The sequence below is a fragment of the Epinephelus fuscoguttatus genome, linkage group LG10 (genome assembly GCF_011397635.1).
Source record: "Epinephelus fuscoguttatus linkage group LG10, E.fuscoguttatus.final_Chr_v1".
NCBI classification, from domain to species: domain Eukaryota; kingdom Metazoa; phylum Chordata; class Actinopteri; order Perciformes; family Serranidae; genus Epinephelus; species Epinephelus fuscoguttatus.
The window spans coordinates 22,702,881-22,728,321 of NC_064761.1; the positions used below are offsets into that span (position 1 = coordinate 22,702,881).

Genomic DNA, 25,441 nt, shown 5'->3' on the forward strand with positions numbered 1-25,441 from the left:
ACACCCCACAACATCTATATAAGAGACGCTGGGCTTGAAACTAACTACATTTTAATTCTGTCTGCAGAGATAACATGGTAAAAAAAGCGAGAAAGTCTGAGTAGGATGGGAGCGAGCACACGACTTTCACCCAGGAGACGGGCGTTTATGTTCCTTGTAGAAACCAAGTCAAGTTAAGTTTATTTAACCACGTAACATGGTAACTGACATGTCACATGATATTGGCATCACATGACATAGTTGTCAATTGACTTAGTTATAGTAATAAATGTAGTTATTTTACCGCAAACCATGATTGTTTTCCTAAACCTAAGCATAAACCTAGTAGTTTTGGTTTTGTTTTTGTTTTTTTGCAAAATCTCATTTCTTGTGAAGATGTGCATTTACTTTGAAAAACACTGCAGCATGTAATGATCAGAAATTATATTGTCATGTCCAAAACTGACACCAGAGGGGTACCTAGAGTGTCACAATTTGAAGCGTAGGGCTACTGACCAAGTTGCTGAATTTGACGAGTTGGGGGGTGATAACCAAGTGCAAACCTTCAGGGCTGAAAAATAAAGCCAACACAGAAATGCAAAAATCTGCAGTTCCTCAAATGGCCACTTGAGGCTGGCTCAAGAAGTGAGTCAATCTGCATAAACCCCATGTTAAAATGGCCAACTTGACAGCAGAAATAAACATGTTTACAGCCTGGTGTAAAAACTGCTTCAGTCTCTATAGCTGATTTCAACATTCATGACAACTGTACGTGCGTAATATTTTTATACAACTCACCTTTATGTAATTTATTAAAACTAAAAGTTATGCATAGTTAAGGGAGGTGCCGATGGAGTTAACAGCCTGGAACAAAAAACCTTTGGTCTCTCAACAATCATGACAACTGTATGGAGGGTGCATATTTATAGCCTCTAACTAACCCATCTAGAATTTATTAAGGTTTAGAGTTACATAATTAAGGGGGTGGTTACAGGCTGTCTGCAAGGTGTCACCACCAGGCTCCCAAAAATGCTGTTTAGCTTTGCAGTCAAATTTTCCCAGTGGCCACGCACGGTAGGCCTACTGCAGCGAAAAAATCCCCTGCGGCCAGAAAAAAAGCATTCTCCCTTAATCATGAATCTTTTTATTATGTTTTTTTTATGCATGGAGGTTTTATATTTGTAAAACTCACGTGGAGCCAGGGAAGGTGATGTGTAAAAATCTGTGACTTCATCGCAATGTAAAGTCTATGAGCCAAGTGGGAATTGGTGGGCGGGGCCAGCAGGAGAAACACTGCTGTGCATATTCAGTGGGCCACATATCACGGAGGTAACCCTTGAAGCTGAAATTTTTTTGGAGTATACGCCAGAAGAGCAACTCCATTGGAATGAATAGATACAACTTTGCCATCCACTATCTAGGTACTATTAAATTCTATGGTCACCACAGTCTAAGAGTCAGATCTACCCCTCACTCCTCCACAGCTCCACCCTCTTCTCCAAATATGGTCGATTCTGGCTCCAAGAAAACAAGAGGGCAATGGCCAAAATACCCACTTGAGGCTTCAAAATGTAAGTCCACAAATCAGTGGATGATGTCATAGTAGCTACATCCATTATCTTATACAATCACTGGTGTTGCAACCATATCTTGGTTTTGATCAGATCTTTGATCAGCTTTTACTCCTGTTTTGAAAGAGCTGGATTTGTACTCCAGTAGAAATCAGGATATTGTGGTATGCAAACATGTCATCCAGGTTTTTAACGGTTCCCTGTCATGTTTGCAAATGTGCCCTCTACTCAAGCTATGTTGGAGTCTTTAATACAAAGTAATAAATATGAAAGGTAAAGATGTCATGATGATCATCCTGCTGAAAAAGAAAGCCTGATTTGGCGATGCAGATCATGAAATGTGTCATCTTCCATCACCAGTGATCAGACAGAGAAACCAAATTGAGCAGAATAATGAGTGCAACAGAGTGAGGGCAGTCAGAAACCAAACTGTGCTAACTTGAAGTTGCTGAGCTAATTCAGTGAGCAGAGGCTGAGAGATTATTTAAGTGCTGTAAGTGCATCAATGATATTCATAATTAAGGAATACTTGGGGATGTTGGGGGAGGGGGGGTATATTTGTCTTCTTAATTATATGTTGTCTGTATATGTGGTGGCTGTGTGACGGTGGGCGGTCTCTCGCAGGTCCAAAACAAATTTCTTCTAAGGAAGAGAATAAAGATCTTATCTTACCTTAATTATTTTTCTAAGACTACCATCATAATTAAGTGTTGCTTGTAAGTGCCAGTTGAGAGTCAAGCTGAGTCTGGCCATTTGTAAATGGTCATTGCACCCCACCCAGTAATATATCAAAACTGAAATGAAAGGATAAAGACTACAGAAAAAACAGCAGAAGTAGGCAGTGGTGATAGATGCTGCAATCCTGAGCGACACCAGCACCATGAAAAAGGAACAAGAGAAGCTCAAAAAATACCGAGGGCTGAACGAGGAGCTAGCAAAGATATGGGGGGTAATGGCAACAGTGGTGCCGGTGGTAATCGGAGCACTGGAAACTGTGTCCCATGAACTGGGAGAGTGGCTCCAGCAGATACAACATCTGAGGTCTCTGTCCGGAAGAGTGCAGTCCTAGGAACAGTTAAGATACTGCGCAAAACCCTCAAACTCCCAGGCCTCTGGTAGAGGACCCACGCTCCCATAAGCTCCCATAAAGTACCACATTTAAACATTTAACAAAGATCCAGATGGCTAATTTCTCAATGTCAAAATCCTATGATGTATCACGAGTGACACAAGGACAAATTATGTATGAACAAATTAATTTAATTTACATTTTTAACACTCTAAATAAGATCAAAGCTAGCATCAGAGTGGGTGGCGTTTTTCTTCCACTGCTGTCTCCTTTGATGAATAACCTTTGTGACATTCAAATCTTCAAAAGGAGTGGCAGCTGTGAAAAAAAACACCCAACATTAGATCTGTGCAGCCAACTCAAAGATCCATGATCATTAAAGAACACCTGAACACATTAATCTTTATAATTCTTTGCAATATCGTAACAGATAACACACACATAGCTTTGAGGAGCGAATGAGTGATGCTGTACTTTATGTAGACGACACCAAATTACTCCTAAGAACGTATGCTGCAGACCTAAGCCATAAAACAACAATCGAACATCTAACCTGAAAATGACTTCAGGAGGTTACTTTGATTAAGTCAACGAATTACCACAGCGCCATATAGCCAGAGGAAAGACCCTTTAAATGTTATAAGGAATAATCATCCTTGATAACACAGTCTCGGTGGGAGTCGATTAAACAAGGTAGCTGTGAAGGCATCCATGATGGTCCTGTGAGAGTAATATGACACTCCAGCAGGGGTGTATGGTTTTAAAGTGATTAAAGCAATATATCAAATAAGACCATGAAATACACTGCGTCTCTTTATTTTGAACCAGGTGATCTATTTAATTCATTTAGTCATGGTGGGCTGAAGTGAATATTCCCCTCAATGTCACTGAGCTTCACATTAACTCACTCATTGTGATGGGAAAGGGAATTGCCCAGAGTAGTGTTCTGCTTTTGGTCTTAAGCATCTCCAGCCAGAGCAGATCTGGATTACATTGCAGGTATTTAGATACATCTGTTGGCTTTAAGCTGGAACAGCAATTAAGGCTCAGGATAAAAATCAATGCACTTAATCGCTTTATCACTACACAGGCTCAGGGGGATAGGCGATGAACAACTGTGGACTGAAGATGAAAGGTTTAAATTAGGGGTTAAACGATTATTGTCTCTGAGATTCCGCATTTTTCTAATTACCGTAACTTTGCTTTTACCAAAATCGCATCCATTGTAAATGAAACTGTCACCTTTGTTGCCTTTACTGAATGAGTTAAAACATGTTGTTGTGTTAGGGGCGGCGGTAGCCCAGTCTATTGGGACCTGGTTTGGGAACCGGAGGGTCGCCAGCTCATGTCCCCATCTGGACCAAATGTGGAGTGTGGACTGGTAGCTGGAAAGGTGCTAGTTGACCCTCTGGGCACTGCCGAGGTGTCCTTGGGCAGGGCACCAAACCTGCTCGGGGTGCTTGTCCATGGGGTTGTCCACTCACTCTGACATCTCTCCATTTAATGCATATATAGGTCCTGTATGTGCATATGTGTGTTTCGGGCCTTTGTGTATAAAAAAATTTAATTTCTTTTTCTATATACCATTTCAATTATAAAAAAAAAAAACTTAAAGGCTTTCCGCATATTTGTGCTATAATAATTTTGCATGTTTGCCTACGCTACTTTCAAACTTCTTACTTTATGACTTTTAACCACAAGCCAATTCATTCTCCTCAGGATGAAAATCTACAAAACTGTCACAAATGCTTAGTTTTGATTTTTAAATAGCTAAATAATTCTCGAAAACAGTTTTGCACTGTTTGCATGGTGGTGCAGTGGTTAGCACTGTCGCCTCACAGTAAAAGGTTTTCGGTATAAATCTGCCAGCCAGCTGGGGCCTTTCCGTGCGGAGTCTGCATGTTCTCCTGGTGTCAGTGTAGGTTTTCTCTTGGTTCTGTAGCTTCCTCCCACAGTCCGCAGACATGCATTTTGGGTTAACTGGTGACGTTAAATTGTTTGAGACTGTCTGCCGACCTGTCTAGGGAGTACCTGTCTCTCGCCCAGTGTCGTCTGGGATCAGCTCCAGCCACCTCATGACCCTGAATAGGGTAAGTGGTAACAGATAATAGATGGATGGAGTTTTGTTGTCTGAAACTTGTTAAAAAAAAAAAAAAAAAACACATTTTTGCAAATGCAATAACTTTAAATTCACCCAATAAAACAAAATCCACTTTGAGTGTAACATATAATCTGTTGAAGCCATTTAAGCAAATCAAGTCAGTCACAATATACTCCAAGCATAAACATAGTCTTGATTTCCATGTCATTGCCTCCAAACCAACAGACAGAAGGGAGGCGAGAGCAGAGTCTAATAGCCACAGAGGTGGTCACAATCACTGCTGCCTGAGTGGAAAACACCCAACAATCAGCATCTATCATTGTGCAGTCACCTGGAAAAACAACATCAATCAGATACCTGCTGATTATAACTCCTTTCATTCTTACTTTTTATATAATATTCTAAAACAAAGCAATACCTTTCTGAATTTCTTTATATAAAGAAAAACTGAATGTGTATACAGTGCAGTTACTATGGAAAATTAAATACTGTCTCTGTCTCTGTCTCTGAGCTAATAATCCTGCAGTCAAATGCAAATTATCTTGAACAAATCAGTGAGAGTGATGTTTTCAATTATTATTTCAACTGACCTTTTTATTTGGTTGTCAGACTTAGAGGTACTAACAAAATCTACACCTTCGTCCGACTGCTCGTAGTGCTTGTGTAAATAAGGAATTCACATAAATATTGCTTGTCATTCTTAGAAATTACAATTTTAATTTGTATTGTGCTCTGTTATTTGTCGGTGAAGATTCTCAGTCATCCAGGTCATGGTAATGGTGCTATATCGTAGGCAACTGGACTTGCTTGCGTTTCTTGAAGACGTTTCGCCTCTCATCCAAGAAGCTTCTTCAGTTCTAAATGACTGGTACAAAGTTGTAGGGTATAAACCCTGTGTGGGTGGGAACCCTTGCAGAGTCATAGGGGTGAGCTGTCAGAATGTACAATGATTTAACACTTAATATAACACATACATCGCCTTACCTTCTGAGTTTCTTGTTGACTGCCCCAGTGGAGGCATGTCGCTGTCTCTGTCAGGAATAATTCCTGAAAGAGACTTGGAAGAGCCTCTTCCTGTAGCTGTTTCGCTAGATTTTTTTCATCAAGTTTCATATCGAACCATTTTTGTTTAACGTCTTGGATGGTTCTTACAACAGACGACACAGAGTTAACGGCATCCATTACTTCTTTCCAGGCCTCTGATTTACCTGTCCCTGTCACACCACTAACAATAGAATAATAAAATCTTATATAGTAAGTATCATCACCTTATATGGTGATCACTGGCTATCCATGGGTGGGGATGTATGCTAATCGCTGACTAGCGGGAGATCTGATTGGAACTTCATGAATACACACCCGTGCCTACGATCAAATATGAGTTTCCCGTGCATTCATGAATCTGGTGTTTTATGTGCAAATCTGCTTTTAGATTAATATTAATTTCATGAGTGAGACCAAGTGAGTATAGCTGCTACTGTGACCTCTATCACCACTGCTCACTCAAAGAGAGTATGACTCATACCCTCTCATGGTCAGACCTTTTCATACTTGTTGCTGGAGAACATACAAAAACTCTGGCCACTTAGCTCAAGAGAAGTCTGTTTTATCACTTCAGCCGGAAGATAATTAACATAAATGAGCAGAAGCTTTGATGAGCAAACAAGATATAAACATGCTGCATTAAATTCTGTGGATGAATATTTAATGAACTAACCAAGTAACAGCTCTACGTCTCGTCTTTCGCTCTAAATCACATGTTAATACTTTCATTTATAGTCACATAAAAAAAAGTAAAATAAATACTGAATGATGAAAAAAGCAGACAACACTGCCTTTTTCAAATATATATATTACTAGCACGCCACACAGAGAAAAGTGTGCACAGTATTAACCCTGTAAAGCCTGAACCATGAAATAATTGCCAGAAAATTCTGATTTTTTGAAACTGGAGTGTTTATTGAACCTTCTCACCACAAAAATATATATATATATCAGTTTGCATATATGAGTTTCAATTTGTATCATTTATGCTACATCAGGCATTTTTGTGCAATTTCTTGCTCACAGTTTGTTCATCTTAAACAAACCAAAACATATAAACATACAACATCTTTAACCCATTTAACTCTGAGTGTCTTTTAAAATGGTGCTTCTGGAGAGGATAGTGGTCTGCCACTCTTGATTTTGCCCTTTCCTGCGCTTGTGAGAGAGGTGCCAACAGCAGCTTGAAACCTTCGCAAGGGCATGTGTTTCTTCCTGGGCTTTATTTTCTCCTGGTCTCTTCTGTAGAGGTTCCATGCATTGATTACTGCCACTGTGACAGTGTGCCACCAAATGTACATATACCATCTTCGGGATCTGAAGCTGAACTTGTAAAGTGCAGATAGCATATCAAGAAGGTCAACGCCTCCCATAAATTTGTTGTATGTTTCAACGATGGCTGGTCTGGGAACCATTATGTGGGTTTTGAATTTTCGATCCCAATGCTTCACATTGCCCAGTGGTTCGATGCCGACAAAAGAAGAAAGTAGGTTCACAGCTTTGTTGTCATACCATCTCACAATGATGTTGTTGTCCTGGTTTACTCTGAAATCCAGAGACCCTCTTCCCTTTTTCTTGATATCTTTCTCATCCATCATGTTGCAGTCTTTTACCCTGTTCATTCAGACTGTTCCTATGTAGTAGATTTGTCTTTCTTTCAAGTGCTCCACCAATGGAACTGATGTAAAGAAGTTGTCTGCAAAAACCTTGTGATTTTTTCCTGCTGGAAGGGTTGAGGTCATCTTCAGGACAACTTCTCCAGAAGCACCAACATCAGATTTCACTTGGTCTGGATTTTCTGCCCCGTGGCAAATGTCAAAGTCATAAAGAAAACCACTTTGTCCTGCACGTCCCCACATCTTGAACCCCTACTTGTGAGGTTTTGCTGGCATGTAGATGCATAGATGTGATCTTCCCTTGAAAGGCACCATGATTTCGTCAACAGCGTGACATTCTTCAGGAGGTACACAAAGAAATTGTTGGTGCAGTTTTTGTAACCATGGCCTGAGTTTCCAAATTTTATCTTTCTTTGCATCATCAGACACATTGAGGTTGTCCTGAAAGTGAATCAGAGTCAACAATTTCAAGAATCGATCTTGAGACATCACATCACAAACTGCGGAGTGCTTTGTCTCCATCTCCCAATAGGCTCGTACATTGGGCATCTGTACTAAACCCATGTGCATGTACATACCCAGAATTTGCTCCATCTCTTTAGCAGTTGTGTTCACTGACTTTCCTTCTTTCTGCACACTGTACAGGTTTGTTTGTTCTGCAATTTCCTGTAGCGTTTCGTCAGTCACAAAATCTTTGAAATACATGTATGGTGTCCAGTCAAGCCTATCTTCTGAGTTTTCCTCAACACATTCATCAAATTCAACATCTGGAGGTTCAAACTTTTTCTTCTTCCACTCATACTCTTTCCTTTTCACTTTGCCTCTTGCAAACTGCTTTGCTGCTGTGTCCTGTGTTAGTGTTGGGTCCTCGACTTCTGCACTTGTCTGGTCCATGCTTTCATCTTGTAAATCCTCCTCATCACTACTATTTGAGCTTTCCTCAGTACACATTGCAGTAGGAGTCTATTCCTCGTCCTCTTCCTCATCATCATCTTCCTCTAACTGCTCCATGTCACTTGAATTCCCATCCATAATCATCTTCAACACATCTTCAACACTCCATTTTTTTGCCCTCTAAAAATACGCACCAAAACACAAATTATTGTGTATTTTTTCTCTGAATTGTTCAGTTTTAGTATAAATCAGTGAACAAAAGACAATTACTAGCAAGGGAGCCATAGCAACATTCAACTACTTATCAATCATCATGATACAGCAGGTTGCATATACAATATAGGTTAATAATATCTCAATTTCTACTCTAAATAAACCTAATTATGTCAGTTAAATCTCTAATTAGTTAACTTAAATAAGAAAAAAAGACAGTATGTTGCTTTATTGAATGCATAATGCATGAAATGCAATAAAATGACAACTGACAGATTTGCAAATAAATTACCTTAAATACCTGCTGTATCGATTTTGAGACACACTTTTTCAACACGGTTTTACTATAAATTAAGTTATGAAATATTAAGTAATTTTACATTGCATCAAATCCATCAAATGTTCCCATTGAAGTTTCAGTAACAATTTGCAAGTTTTTCTTACCTGAACTTCTTCAAAATTGGCAAAAATATCCTTGAAAAATCATGTGTGGGTCACTGATTTACAGCAGCCATTTTGGATGTCTCAATTGAAGGCTCTGTGGTGCATCAATTACTGAAGCAGTAATTGATTGGATTGCCCATGCACTGCATGTATCTGATTGTATACATCAGGTTTTTCAGGGAAAAAAAATATCACACTGATGATGTAGAGGTCTCAAAAACTCATGTATTAAATATGATACACTTGGCGATACAGGGTTAAAAACAGCTCTGGGGAAGGTGAGATTGGGAAAAGTGCTTTTACCGGGTCGATTTTTGTCAAGTTGCTGTATTTCTTCTTAAGAGCCTGCACCTCCAGCCCCTCAAGAGGAACTATCCATCAAAGGGTCAGTCTCCATAAAGACTCAAACTTTGAAATGAAAAAGCCTGCAAATTAAAGGCACAGAAGAGAGTGAACATGAACATGAAAACATACGTTTTAGTTTGAGACATTAAAGTGTGAGGAAATGGGAACAGCAAATCAGTTTTAGATTGACAAGTTCTTCAAAGAAAAAAAAATCTTTATACATCACACTACTAGAGAATAATTACGAAAGTGTTTTATGGCTAATTTGGGGAAATCGCTGTTATACTACATGTTACTATAACATTTTTGCAGCAATTTGTAGTAATAATGTTTGAGCTTTAGAGTTTAGTCGCACTTCAGCTGTGCTTTGCAGCCAGAAATAGAGGCAAAACCTACTTTGGCATGTAGTATATCTGAGTATGAGTCATCTGTCTAATTGCTTCAGCTAAGCTTGATCAACTGCTCACTTCTGTCTCATTAGTCTTTATATATATAGTCTAAAAAGCACCTAGTTTTCCAGCAGGGGGCTGGTTTGCTGATTAATTGATAGACCCGACAGTTATTACAAAACCATACGAATATCTGACAATGACCTCCTGTCTCAATTTCACCAACAAATTACAGCAAAGAAGAGTTGGCAAACTTGGGACTCAATTATCTTTGAAAGGCAGACGACTGGCAATGGTTTCAAATACTGTAATTAAAGGGAGTGAGTCTGAAAGTAATATTTACCTTTATAGTCAGCCTTTGAAGAGTCTGACTCTGTATTGAATTGGGCCAAAGCAGGCAAATCTTCAACACAATGCAACAGACAGACACTTTAATGAGGAAAACATGCCACAGAATATCCCAACAAAACACACAAAAACAAATTAATTTTTAAATATGCTAACATTTCAGTCAATGGGAAATGTCAGCTTCAAAATTGTTGTGAGGCAACATGCAAATATTAAATCCTAAAGGTGCACATGGGATTTATTATTCAGTTCCACTGATGTGAAGTGCCTCTTCATAAAATATTTACAACAATTGCATGGTCAAACTCTGGTGCTATGCGATGACTAACAGTTTAATGGGCTGTGTTGACAATGATTTGAAGTGCCTCTTCACTAAATCTGTTATCTGTATAAATGTAGACTGTACGTGTACAGACTACTTACAGTGGAGTCTGACAGAATAAACTGATGGTAATTGTGTAAAACAAGTAGGATAAAGAGTGTCATGGTGTAGTAAGTGTTGTTTGGTGAAAGCTTCAGTGGATAAAAAGGTCAATGGATTCATTTTAATCCTCTAGAGAAAGTATCTTAAAGGCGCTGTATGTAAGAATGTGGCCAAAACAGTTACTGCACTCAAATTCAAAATACTGCCGCGAGTCGTGTCCGCCTCCCCACAGATTCAAGGTTGCTGGACAGTGGCACGCTGGAGACTGATTTGTTTGCCCACGGGTGGCTGCCGTGGCAGGGCCGCGTCGCAGCGTCCTTGATCTTCGGTTTTCCAGCGGACCGTTCGAGCAAGTCCGGCTTCTTTGCTGCTCACGCTACTGCCAGGATATAGCTGAGGAGCCGGCTGCTAATGCTATGTACCGGGACACTGCTCACGCTGCTGCCAGGATACAGCTGAGGAGCCGGCTGCTAATGCTATGTACCGGGACACTACTCACGCTGCTGCCGGGATACAGCTGAGGAGGTGCCGGCTGCTAATGCTATGTACCGGGACACTGCTCACGCTGCTGCCAGGATACAGCTGAGGAGGAGCCGGCTGCTAATGCTATGTACCGGGACACTGCTAACGCTGCTGCCAGGATACAGCTGAGGAGGAGCCGGCTGCTAATGCTATGTACTGGGACACTGCTAATGCTGCTTGCCGTGCTGCTGTAGCTCAGTCGTAACTGTAACTGATGCTGAGACTCTACTGACTGTGTGACTGGTAGACGGCGGTGGGTGGCACAACAGGCCAAAACACAAATTCAAAACATAAACATGATTTGCGGACTTTAAAAATGTTTTTTAAATGCAAATATTCTGGCTGTACTATTGTTGTCGGTGAGATCAGTATGTTATATGGACATTATTCCTTAGTCTCTCTGACATATTAGGAGGATTTTATGACTATTTGCTTTATATTTCTGACATATAGCTCCTTTAAATACATTTACTCTAAGGGTGGGGGCTCTCTTACAGAGCTCTGATAGCTTTTGATTGAGTCTGAATGCAATCAAACCTTCCTTTCATCTCATCACCGTTGGTTTTTATGCTGAGTATCTGATTTCAAGCTGGTTTAGCTAGGCCAGAGGTTGGCAACCTTTTCTATCAGAAGAGCCATTTTTGACCAAAAATAATAGTAGAACAAATTTCTGGAGCTGCAAAGTTGAGTTTCATAATGAAAGTAACGCAGCCTATTACGGGCGGCATGGTGGTGCAGGGTTCCTGGTTCGAACCCCACCCTAAAGTTCATGAAGACGAATCTGATGGCTCCCCCACCCCAAGGTTCTGATGGCCCGTGCGGAGCTTGCATTCTCTCCCTGTGTCAGTGTGGGTTTTCTCCAGGTACTCCAGCTTCCTCCCACAGTCCAAAGACATGCAGGTTAATTGGTGACTCTACATTGCCCATAGGTGTGAATGTGAGTGTGAATGGTTGTCTGTCTCTATGTGTCAGCCCTGTGACAGTCTCGTACCCTGCCTCTTGCGTAATGTCAGCTGGGATAGGCTCCAGCCCTCCCATGAGCCTCAATAGGATAAGCAGTTATGGGAAATGAACATCTTATTACGTATGAATTAGCCCATCAGCATTACTAAAAGGTCTAAATGAGCATTCAGTGATACGTTTTACCACAATGGGTTATTTATGATTATTTGGTACTTTAACTTTTACGAGTTCTTGCTGAGAGCAAATTAATCTGCATGCATTATTAAAGGGATAGTGCACCCAAAAATGAAAATTCAGCCATTATCTACTCACCCGTATGCTGAGGGAGGCCCTGGTGAAGTTTTAGAGTCCTCATATCCCTTGCGGAGATCCCAGGGGAGAGGGGGCAACAGCACAATTCCACCTAATGCAGGCTGACGGTGCCCCAAATTAAAACGTCCAAGAACACAGAATTGAAACCACAAAATATCTCCATACTTCTCGTCTGTAGTGATCCAAGTGTCCTGAAGCCCCGACATAAAAAGTTGTTTGGAAAAACGTCATTTGAGCTCTGTTTTCAGCCTCAGCCTGTAGCTCTAACTGCCTCTCTGTACACCGCGCTCGCGTGTGTGTGCTCGCACGAGACCATGAGACATGGGCACCACCTTCATGTGTGTTCACATGCTTTCGCTGGTCGCGCACAAGCGTGCACACGTGGAGGTGGAGTTGTGCTGCTACCCCCTCTCCCCTTGGATCTCCGCAAGGGACGTGAGGACTCTAAAACTTCAGCTGAGCCTCCCTCAGCATATGGGTGAGTAGATAATGGCTGAATGTTCATTTTTGGGTGCACTATCCCTTTAAATTCTCTACTTTAAGATGTCTACTTTTCTTTGGTTTGAAATCCATAGCCAGCCTGGTTGGACTCAAGACTAGCCACTGTTATTGAGGTTCGACGAAATTTAGAGAAAAAGGCACCAGGCTGTAGAGGTATGGTGCCCATTTTAGTTGTTAAAACATTTTTTAATTCAATGTATAGGCTTCACATTTTTACATTTGGAAAAGGAAAGAATTACTTTAGGCCGACAACAATGAGAACTAAAAAATGAAATATAAAAAATGTAACTTTTATTCAAATTGTTTTTGTTTTTTTTTGTCAATGCCACAGGGAGCCACTGGAGAGGGGCTTAAGAGCCACATGTAGCCCACCCCTTAATACAGAGACATAATGTCTTATGCATCATGTCTCCTGTGGGTGGGTACAGGATAATCTGTTAGATCTTACAAAGCATGCACTGACACATCAGACAGCAGGTTATGCTGCAGCTGTCTAAATGAAGCTATTAAACTTGTGGTTGTTTATGAATTGTTAAAAACAGAAGGTGATGGAAACAGACTTATTCTGTTCTGTGTGTTTCTTTTCCCTGAATGAGAGCTGCTTACTTGTCTGATGCGTATGTCTTGGTCTGATTGTGCTACCACTGACAGACTCCACCGTGGGCCAGACCTGGCCAAGGGCATGACCGTGAGGCAAGGGAGAATTGTGTTAGTGGAAGCAGACGTTGTGCTTGCATCAACTAATAAGCTATCTGTTTCCAAATCAATTTCTGACTGAAACCCTGAGAGATGAAAAATTGCCAGAAGAGGAGGATACAAAGACACGTAGAGACTGAATGGATAAGGTCAAAAAGCTCATTGAGAGTAGAAGCAGCAAGAAAGCAGTCAGGCAGAGGAACAAAAGAAAGCTTCCAAGATTGATTCCTGGGAGTCTTAGGAGCATGACCGCTCTTCTAGAGTGAGTCAGCTACAGTCCAGCGTAGCAACACAGCAACCCCAGGTGAGAGCAAGGAGCGTCTGACATGCAATCAGCTGATGTCACTGGCCCTCACTCATTTTGACAAGAGTACAGTGCTTTCGAAATAGGTCTATTATTGACATATGGTGGGAAGATTTTTGACAAGATGGTGCAGAATGTGAAAATGGCAGCCAACCCTTACAGCCACCACAGCTGTTACAGTTTCCCCTAAATGCTCGGTGTACTGTGCAGGGTTGTCAATTACTGTGTGTAAACACAACTCACTGCTTTAGGCTAAGTTTGCAATTTAATAACACACTTCCAGCAAAACTGTCAACACTGGTCCTACGATGCGACACATTTTGCCAGTTGCCCTTTCACACTGACACACGGGAAAACACTTGTGGATAATGAGTGCACTTACAAATCAGAGTCTGAGCACTAAAAATAGGCCACAACTAAACATTTGGTTTAGACAACAATGGAGGGCAATACTGGACACAGAGATGTGGACGAAGTCTTATGGCCAGTTCCACAAAAAAGGCGAGGTTTACCTCACAGGTAGTTTCTTTGTTCTTTTCAAATGTTTCCTTTTTTTTTTCCTCACAAGTCACTGAGTGGCCTTGCCCCATCATCCATTTATGACCTCGCACTCTCAGATCTGCAGACCAGCTATTGTTATCAGTCCCTCAGGCAAGACTTAAGACAGAAGGTAGTAGGGCATTTGCCATAAGGGCTCCACAACTGTGGAACAACCTTCCATTGGGAATTCGACAAGCTACATCATTGTCCTCTTTTAAAAACTCATTTTTACAAACTGAAGTTGGGATATTTTTTTGTGTGTGTGTGTGTGTGTGTGTGTGTCTTGGTTGTTTTATTCACTGTCTCTTTTATTTGTTTCCCTTTTTAGCCACAATGAACTGCTCCAATCTTGTAATTGCACTTCGTATTTTGTTTTTATGTCTGTAAAACACTTTTTTAAACTTGTTTTTGAAAAGCTCTATATCAATTAAGTTTATTATCATGATATTATTTTCTAATGCATTTTTGTTGTTTGAGGAATATTAGAACATTCTGAAAAAGTGAAATTCAGAAAATGTGAAAGTTTTTCATTCGTTTCTCATTTTTACTATCAGTGTGTAGTTGGTGCTTTGTGTTCTTATTCAAATGATGGTGTGTGTGTGTGTGTGTGTGTGTGTGTGTGTGTACTGTATTAAACGCTTTTGCTAGAGATGTATATTGTTTGGCTGGTATAGTGTAAGGTTTTGTGGTTACTTTTGTTAAAGAAAGTAGCTTATAGTTTGAAAGATAGTGCTGATGCAATCAGAAAAAAACCTGTAAAGCCTGACTAACAAATAAAAGCAAGCAGCTGCACTGTTTATTTGTACAGGCAGATCGTTTGCCCATTAACTTTGCACATATATTTAAGATTTGAGGCCTAAACCATCATCTTTGCATTAGGAGACGAGTGCAGTGTTTGCTTCATCCAGACACAGAGCAATATTAGTTTAAGTATCCAAAAGTGAGGTTTCCTTGAGTTGTTTAATGCTGGGCAGGTTGATATTGGCTGTGTGTGTGTGTGTGTGTGTGTGTGTGTGTGTGTGTGTGTGTGTGTGTGTGTGTCTGCAGTAAAAGGCTACCAGTGGATTTACATGTGACCCAACACAATGACATGACAGCTTAAGTGCAAAGATTTGGGTCTTAATTTTCTGCAGGACTGGCCTAATCCAGCCTTTTTCTTACAATTATGAATTAAAAAATATTACTCAGTGATGCTTTAGTGCCAGTCCAAAAAACAATCTCCAACAACTCTAAAAACAGTTTGGTCATTTAACAGGCTTTTGCTCCAGGGGACTCATCTGTCAAAGGTTTTTTTTTTTTGGAGGGTTTTTCCTTATCCGCTGTGAGGGTCCAAAGGACAGAGGGATGTTGTATGCTGTAAAGCCCTCTGAGGCAAATTGTGATTTGTGATACTGGGCTTTATAAATAAAATTGTTTGATTGATTGATTGAAACTCTGTCCTAATCCTAAATGAAGCAAAACCACCACTATAAAAGCTTTGCTACTGTATTAAAATTGTAAAAAGAAATGCAACTGTCCCATTAAAAAATGTTGCTATCATTTCAAACTACTGCTTCAAATGGGTTTCTTTACAAAAATATCTTTAATATGATATTTCTGTATGTGTGACAGATATATGTCTGTCTTCATGCCTGGCACCAGACCTTATTTTCCTCCAGCACATTATGACTACAGAAATATAATGGTCATGTGGGGGTAAAAAATCCAATCTGAATCACTTCAGGCAGCATCTCATGTGAATTATCGCCTGGCAACCAGAAAAATAAAACCCAACATGACAAATAAATCTCCAGCCAAGACATTCTGTGTGGCTAGAAATATGTAAGTAGGCAGTGTGGAAGTTTAAAACCTTTTCAGTTATGCTTTGGTTTGTTTATGGCAGATCTGCAAATGGTCAATGTGATAATGTACTGATTTTGTAATGGAACAGTGCTACACACAGTGTATGTAAGAAGCAATGGTTATGACAACAGTCGGTGGCATCTATTTCAAATTATATTGGACATTTGATACTGAAACAAAACTTCAAATGTTACAGCATTCAAAATACCAATCTACATCACTTCTTGGATATTTGTTAAAACAAATTAAAGGTAACAGGGCATGACAAATTGATATACAAATAGACTTTATATTCCTCTGAGAGATGACAAAGTCATGGTGTCAAAATCAAACTGCTGATTAAATATTAAAGGACTCTAGACAGCTTAATTACTGTATAATTATAGTAGCTGGCCAAAAGTAATCAACTGCACTGACACAGACAATCGGAGACAAATACTGTCGCTACTGCGCTAGGTTAAGCACCCAAAGTGTGGTCCACAAGCATTGTACTAATGTAGCAGATCTGCTGTGAACACAGTAAAATGTACCGGGAAGTATCAGAAGAGATATTTTTAAGCCATTAATCCTTCAAAGTAAACAACTGGTCACAAGAGGCCTCAGTCTTCAATAATCATCTTGCCTAGTCAGGAAATCCTGATGAAATCCTTCCTTTTAAAATCACTACAGTAACAGCACAGGTATCCAACCCTCCTGCATGGGATGTCGTCTGTCTTGATCTCAAGATGCAGCAATTACATTCACAGTTACTTCAGCTCAGCACCCCGTGGACCCAAATTGCTGACGGTGAGCAGTCTCATTTGGATGTTGGCCTCACATCTCTTCATCTGAAAGAACTCTCTGTCATCCATCCTCTTGTCCTCAGTAGTAATAGCTTCCGAAAACTGCCACCACACAAAACAAGCTGTCCTGTACCCGGAGGAAAAACACAGTTAATTGAAAAAAGAAAACTGTCATAAAGAAGCCTGATCCCCCCCCTCACATCTGAGTGAACAGAACAAAGACACCTACGTTCATGAAAACATCTTCTGCGTAGCTGTCTGTGTCAGCATCCCACAAGCACCTTGAAGACATCCTGGTGAAACACATGACAAGTTTATGGATTCATTTAATCTGAACTGCTTTCTAAAAACCAATCCAGGAAGGAAGATCCCTTCCATTAACACTATTTTCATGCTATGTACAACATACACTTTTCTTGACAGTGGCTCAGAGGGAAGTTCAAGTGCTGTGGTAATTTTGAGAGCTTTGTTTATGTACATGAGGTGAGCAGAGTATTAGAAACACCTTTCAATATAGATTAATCTAAAAAGACACTACCAAACTACAGTCGCAAAAAAGAGTTGAGTAAATATATAAGTGACAGTTTTGATGCAAATCAGTCAACGTGGGACTGATTTTCCAAGTTTACCTCAAACTACTGTCATAACCACAAAAATTTTCCGCCATTACTTCAATAAAAAGAGCAGAGCTGGGTCAATATCGGTTACTAGCTACTTGTACTTAAATACTGCTTGAATAATGCCATTTTGAAACAGCGAGAAAGAACGCTATACATTTCAGGAAATAGATAATTAATGCTGCCAGCTTAATGACTGTCACTGAATGGATATTCTTCCTGGAATTATTAAATATTTTTTATACATTTAAAAACGATGAAGTAAAAATCCTTGTCTAACCCAGTTTACTTTTTAAAAATGGAGAAAACTACAAATACGAGCAAAATCAAACAGCAGGATGGCAGTGAGGTCATAAAAATCTAGCAACTGTATTAAATATTAAAGATTCTGTTAAATATATTGCAGCTTCTGCATCCATAAAGTGCACAACACACACATCCTCTAATTTGTGTCAATTTTCTGCCCATTGCTGAAGAGTTAATCATTAAAAACTGATGGTAGGAAGATATCCACTCTGGCAGCCCCTCACTCTCTGTTTCCTTTGACACAGTCTTATAGTACACAGTGGTTTAACAAATTGTATCAGCTATTTTTGTTTACCACTACCACATGACCACTCACTTGACTCCTTGTCCTCGTTGTTCTCCAATGACCACCTGCACAACAAGCTTGTATCTATCAAACCCTGCATCTGTTGAAGAAGAGAAATAAGCTGTCATGGTGTACATCAGTAACTGTGCAACATTCTGTCGAGACAATACAGGAGAAGGCACTAACATGCTGCATTTTGCTGAGTAGTGTGGTGGCAATTTCTACTAGACAAAACACATCAAATCAGAAACTTGTCTTTCTGTATGTTTAATTCAGCATCTGCGGATGGACTCACAACAAACAGTCAAGAATGTGCTGACTGCAAAGAGTGAGCCCTGAACACAGCAGAAGTGAGATACTTATTCTCATTGACAACTGCTGAGGTCAGGGGTCTTTAACTAGCATCGTCAGAGGGGTGACAAAGCAGTTTGGGCCACCTTATCTAGTCATGTCCTTGGACATCAAGTAAAGCGCTCAAAATGCAAAATTACCTCACATTTTTTCTGCTTTGTGGCACATAGTACAAAGGCATAAAAGTCTCCATTACATAAGTGTTAAATGTTGCATAGATTTTACATGATTACATAACTTCTGTTATATTGTTGATTACCTTTTCAATTATATTAATAATTTCCATTACAGTAGCATTTACCTAAACATTTTACTAGTAGAAGTTGTTTTAAAGGGAGAAATGCTATTGTTGGTTATATTTGTAAAGGCAAAATGTCTTGTGTACAATTTAATTCAGCTTAAATCTTCTGGCTATATAAGTTCCTGTTCAGTCTCACCACCAGACAATCAGAGATCTCCGCCTTCTGATAGTCTGGGGACACTCCTTTCTAAAGTGTGTTTAACACACCGGCGAAAACAGTCGGCAACAAAGCAACGCCTCTTGCATTTTTGAAAAGGACGTGCCTTCTCAGAAATGCGCGCTCCTCCTTTTCTCGTCCGCAAGGAAACAAACACACAGAGAGCTTGAAAATGGATGCCAAGAGATTTAACTCCATTTTATCAAACATGTGCTCATCCGTAAAGAAAATATTTTTTCCAGCGGATGTCTTAGTTACAACATAATTGAGCTAACTGGAGTAGTTTCATGTCGTATCCGACAACGGGAGGCTTTTAACAGATGACGTCCTGATGTTAGCTTTGCTGCTGCTGTTAGCTGTCCCTGTAAGCTGTAGCCACTGCTGCTTTCTAGACATTGTGATTTCCTAAAACTGAATAAATAGCACACATAGCAACACAAAACTGCTTTGCTAGCTCAATCATGTTGTAACTAAGATATCCGCTAGAAAAGATGCTGCTAACGGTTAACAGGGCTGACCGAAGGACCGCCCTGCAGATTTACTATTGGTTCTGCAACGTAGGGAGTTTTTTTAAACTCTGAAATTGTATCCGCCCATCTAAACACAAAATCGGGGAGAAAGTTATCAGTCTTTAGTTAAGCAAAGTGTCTAAAGACTGACTTGTGAGTCTAGTTCCTGTTGAACTTGTTCCTCCTCCTAAGGATTCAGCATGGTTTTATAATGACAGCTACACCAGCCTAAACCAGAAGTTTGTTTCAGAATTGGCAGCACATCTTTAGTCTGTTGCCTTAACAATGAAATGAGAGAATTTTGCTTGCTGTGTATGCAGTCAACGGCAAGCAAAGTCAGCACTTGTGTTGCCCTGTCACTGGTATTCTGAATATTAAAGAGGATAATTAACAGGACTGAGTAACACTCCTGTTGTCTTGTAATGTGTATTTGGATGAGCATTTTCACGGAATAATTATCTTGATATTACTTTAAATTTACAGCAGAACTTGGATGCTCTGTCCTTCTGAGTATTAACAGAAAGGGAGAGAAAGCATCACCCACTCTTCACTTTGTCTTTAATGCTGTCTGCCAGTGAACGGGACAGCTCTGGGACTTCCTCTGGGTCATATCGCATCCCAGACAGTCGCTCCCTCACAATTTCACGGACACACTCCTTCACAATGGCTGGTTTGAACCTGGAAGAGTTAACAGGGAGCAGCAGGGCAGGACATTAAGTTTCCACAGGTGACAGTGACCACAACAGCTTCTCTCAATATATATCCTACAACTGTAGAAATTCATTAATAAATGATTTTGAATGTCGTTTTTTAACGGTCAACTGAAGCCTATATTTAATATCCCCAATCTTATACGGTACTTGACATAATTTTCTGTTATAAAACCGAGTGCCTTCGAAACGTAGGTTGACAGTGAAGCAGACATTTTCCCCACATCGTCTTCACAACTAAGTTAGCATAAAGCGTCCACTAGCTAACAAACACTATAGAATTGATGCCAAATACTGTCGTTTGAAAGCGTAACTTCGTCGTTGACACTATTAACAATCTATTTAGACTTTTAAGCCAGTCTTAACAGCTGACACTTCTGGTTTAGGTACACAAAAAAACACCTATATGAATGCAAACGTATCTAAGGAAACACATCGTTAGCAATGAACTCGCTAGCTAAAAGCTAACTTCGCCTGCTAGAAAAATGATTTAACCGCTTTGACCAACTCACTTGTACTGATGATTAGGTCGTATGAGGTATGTATCGGACCCCTCCATCGCATGTCAGTAATATAACGCTGGTTAAAACAAGAGAGATTGAAATAGAGAGGCTACACGGTTGCTAACAAACTAATCTTGGCAGTTTCATCCGTTACCATGGCGACATGTTTTCCTAGTTTCCGGTTTCAAAATAAGAGTATGGTAAATAAGGCACCGTGGCTTTCATTGCGAACTAAAGTCAGTAATCTGTTGGGTATTTTGTTCCGTATCACTGATGTGTGAGATAAATTAAAATGCCAACTTCTTATAATGATACATACGTTTCTCTCTCAGACAAAGGAGGTCTTTCATTCAGTTTTCCCCTAAAATAACACTATTACCTCCAATATTTTTTATTTCATCCCCTTTACTCCCAAACGAATTAGGATCTTCATGTTTTTTTTGTTATTTAGACCCTTTGTCTTTAATCCCACATGGACTGGTATAGGTCCAGGGTTTGTAACCAAAGGTGTAATATGGTGGAGCCAATTCACTGCACTCCTTACCCTGGTTTCTGAACTCCTCTGCTTCCAAGGCCTCATCAACTGTGGCCAAATGACACATGTTCTGCTTTGGCTTTGATAGTATGATGAAGCCAATTTACTGTTCTCTTCATCCTGATTTCTGAACTCCTCTGCTTTCAAGGCCTCATCAGATGCAGCCAAATCAGAGCATGTGTCATTTGGCTTCACTTACATGTGAAAAGCAGCACAAATGTGCTTTGATTTCAAGAGCAAATTAAGATCCCTTTCTGACTTTAAAGATCAGTCTCTAGCTTTGATAGCAGCAGGGATGGCTCTATCCTGGCACATGCAAATCTCCCGTCTTTGCTTGCTTTGTCCAAGACAGGAGAGGTGGATTTGAATCACAGAAAATTAAAAAGTGAGGCTTTTTCCACATTATAAATCAAGAAGTATTTATCAGATATCTCATAGGCCAACTAAAACTATCTGTATGATAACAGAGTTTTCCCTCAGCTACACCATCCAACATCTGCAGCAGCTAAATAAGTCAAACTGCGACAGCAAGTCAGACGAACACAAATCCAATAACTCTGTATAAAATCTACATGAAGATGTAATAGAATAATTAAAGGGACTCATTTGGAATTCCAGATCAATTGTGCTTGTGTCAAAAGGCCAGAGGGGTAAACACTGTGTGCTCAGTTTAATTATTTGATAATGTTGCAGGTAATGGTTGGATACGGTGTCATTCATTACATTCGGTATTGATCATCATCATGTACAGGCCCTCGGTGAGGAAAATATTGCAAATAACAGTAACAGAATTACCGTTATTAAACCTGCAAATGAGGTTAAATGAGCCATTAATGTATTTATTGGTTTGTTACAACAAGTGCCTACATGCACAGTTGTCCTGGAAGAGTTTCAAGGTTTATAGGTTTATTGGCTGATGTTAAGCACCATTTACTCTTGTAGCTCCCTCACTGATAGCTGTGGATCAGGATAATGTGTAAACAGTGAGGGCAGCCATGATATTGGCATCATATAAGAATGATTTATTGCACACGTCAGTGTCTCATGATGAAAGACAGAATAGAAGTTAAAACTGGACTTGAAGTAGAAATGAAACCAAGCTACTGTATATCTATTTCTTTATATGTAAATGATGATGACAGTGGATCAATTACAGTACAGTAAGATTACCTCTGCAAAATTATTCCATATATTTTCATCTTCTGCAAGACAGAGGATGTAGCAGAGAAGGCAGCGTGACACCACCATGTGGCAGTGTTGTGTAATTACAATGGGAAAACTTTTCAGTTTCATTTCTGTTGCAGTCCTTCACTGTGAGTGCTTTGAAGTTCTTGTGAAACACATTAAGGCAGAGAGCATATTTCACTTCTTACTTACTAATTACACTTCTTATTTGTGTGACTGATATATTAGTAAATAAAAAGTTAACTTTCAGTTGACCTCTAGTGGATAACAATCACAAGGCATCCTAACTACTCAGGCACACAAGTTACACTTTAATACATGGACTTTTCCTTCTCTTCATTTCTTTGCTACCCAGCAGTTAGGCAGTCTATAGTTACCAGTGTCTTTTCAAAAGCCTTGCATTTGCCCAATCAAAACCAAAACTTAAGGAAAACAGGTTTCCACCTGTAGGTTTCATTTCCTCTGAACTCTCTATTGGAGGAGTTACAGTCTCTCAACCCAAACAGGATGAGTCATTCTCGGAGGTTGTTTGTGTACCGTGCTGATCTCGTGCCAGTGTTTTGCTTCTTCCTCAGCCACCAGCATCACTGGCACTGACAGGATGGCCGAGTGGACACGTCTCTTCGAGATTATAGCAGAGAATTTCAAGAAAGGAGACAACTGGCGTCTGGAGTTTGATGAAGATCTTCTGCATAACCACCAAAAACCGGGCTGGAAGAAGTGTATTGTGAGCACAGGTGGAAGGTCAGTGAGTAGTATGGTGTATGTTTGGTTAATATTCAGGATAGTATAGTGGGTGCATTAGGTTTATTAAGATTTGTGTGTATGTCTATGTCTTTGTGCAAACATTATACAGGTGTTCCGGCTTAAGGTTGGCATTGGGATAAGGGTCAGGATACTCTAAATTAATGCCATGTTCAGTATAACAGAAATCTGGGTTATAGAGTTATACTGATCGAAGAAGTAATGTAGACTTGATCTCAGTTGATTGGGAAACAAAGATTTCGGTTGAATTACGTGAACAGGAAGGAGGTGACATCAAATGGCTTTCTTCCTCCTATGTTACCATCTGCACTGCCTGTAGTCTTACAACATTATAAAGCCAGATTGTCAACAGTTTGAGGCAGCCAAGTGATATTTAAATCTAATTATATTATTTGTTGTTCCAAAGCATCACTGCTTTCAAGCAACTAAAAAGTTTTCAGTGTTACTTTGGTTGGGTGCCATTCTGTTAAAGGACCTCTCCAAGTGTGGAAGAGGCTGGTCTTCCAACATGGTGAGGGTGGTCTGCCACATGCGCCTGGCATACGGGCAGGGTGTCGTCAAGGTGAGGCCCACCCGTCAGAAGTGCAAGATGTGCACCGACGCCCCAATGGAGGAGCCCAGCATCGCCTCCGACAACATCAGAACCCTCATGAAGAATGTGTTGGAGAAGATAAGAATAAAATGCTACAATGAAAACCTGGGCAGAAAGAACCGGCCTTTCAGAAGCTTCGACACCACCAGTCCCCACGAGCCCTCTCACTGTGAGGCCTGTATGCAAGGCGTCTGCCCGAAGCGTTGAGCTTTTGCTGTTCTCTAATGATGTTTTATGCCTGGGATCATATTAGACAAGGATCGGTTGTGTGAGACTCCTGTCACTCTGTTACACTGTATTGCATCTATAATTTTTATATTATAACCAAGCCAATGGGAGCTCTCATTTATTCTTACCAATTTCTTCTTGCTGTCTGTTTTTTAAAAAATATTGTTGTCTGCTAAAAGCATCAAATCAGCCTTCACTTGACTTAACAATGTAAAAGATTAAAAAAAAAAAAGCTTGTATTAGCAATAAAGTAAACTTATGTGTGATATGCAGTGTGGGTATTTTCTGTGTGATTTATTTATTATATATCTCAAGGAGTCACTAAGGTAAACAGATCTGTAAACAGTAGGATGCATCTATATTAGAAATAATATTTGGACATTTTCAGGTAAGAATTGTAAAAAATGAGATATTGTGCATACATAAATACATGCATAGAAGACAAAGCAGCATAACACCAGCAGGTGGCAGTGTTGCATGAGTATAACAGGAAAACTTTCTCTTCCAGTCCATCACTAGTGAGTTCTCTGAAGTTTTTATGAAACACATAAATCAGCGATCATATTTCAATCAACCTTGTGCAGTTTATTTTTCAATAGATCTGACATTTTTCTTATTAATTTAGATTTTCTAAAAGAGTTTTTATATACAGTAAGGTCCCACATAGACATGTCAGTCTTTGTTGATCTATTTTTCCTGCACCAGTGCATTGTTTCAACCTTTTTTGTTTTGGAAAGTGCCTAAACAAAACCTCCTTTCTGTGATATTGTTATCCAGTTAATAAGTCCCAGTTATTGTCAGGAGGAGCAACTTCCAGGACAGACTGACGTGCAATAGATTACGTGTACAGAACATCCATCCATCCATTTTCTAACCACTTATCCTCTTGAGGGTCGCAGGGGGGCTGGAGCCTATCCCAGCTGACATTGGGCGAGAGGCAGGGTACACCCTGGACAGGTCACCAGACTATCGCAGGGCTGACACATAGAGACAAACAACCATTCACGCTCACACCTACAGACAATTCAGAATCACCAATTAGCCTGCATGTCTTTGGACTGTGGGAGGAAGCCGGAGTGCCCTGAGAAAACCCATGCAGACACAGGAAGAACATGCAAACCCCCCACAGAAGGGCTCCCACACCCAGGATTGAACCAGGAACCCTCTTGCTGTGAGGCGACAGTGTACAGAACAGATCGACATAATAAATTTACAGTAATCCATATGACAAAATGAGACATAAAGAGAGACAAAGCGAGACAGAGCCAGAGAGAGATGCAGGGCAGACAGTCATGACAATAGCTAAAATAACATTAAAAACAACTGTACCTCAGTATGTTCAGACTTCTATTACTCAATGACAATAGCACTTACAGTGATTCTGACTGTAAGGGAAAAGTGTTGCCTATGAAATTAGACCATGCAAGTACATGTACTGAAATTGAAACAAGCAAAGCTTTTAATTTACTTCAATTATGCCTTGGATAGGTGTTTTAG

General features: G+C 40.0%; 2 protein-coding genes across 2 annotated transcripts; one reads left to right on the forward strand and one right to left on the reverse strand.

Moving 5' to 3' along the window:
• Positions 1-15,545: 15,545 nt before the first annotated feature.
• dynlt2b (dynein light chain Tctex-type 2B) lies at positions 15,546-20,805 on the reverse strand. Its single transcript, XM_049588895.1, has 5 exons — positions 20,649-20,805; positions 19,971-20,104; positions 18,139-18,208; positions 17,129-17,192; positions 15,546-17,026 (listed from the first exon to the last, which is right to left on the reverse strand). Exons 1-5 carry the CDS (start codon positions 20,693-20,695, stop codon positions 16,979-16,981), a joined length of 363 nt encoding a protein of 120 aa, XP_049444852.1. The 5' UTR covers positions 20,696-20,805; the 3' UTR covers positions 15,546-16,978.
• Positions 20,806-22,852: 2,047 nt separating this feature from the next.
• On the forward strand, positions 22,853-24,216 carry LOC125895675 (receptor-transporting protein 3-like). The gene is made up of 2 exons (XM_049587718.1): positions 22,853-23,107; positions 23,597-24,216. Exons 1-2 carry the CDS (start codon positions 22,961-22,963, stop codon positions 23,921-23,923), a joined length of 474 nt encoding a protein of 157 aa, XP_049443675.1. The 5' UTR covers positions 22,853-22,960; the 3' UTR covers positions 23,924-24,216.
• Positions 24,217-25,441: the final 1,225 nt, after the last annotated feature.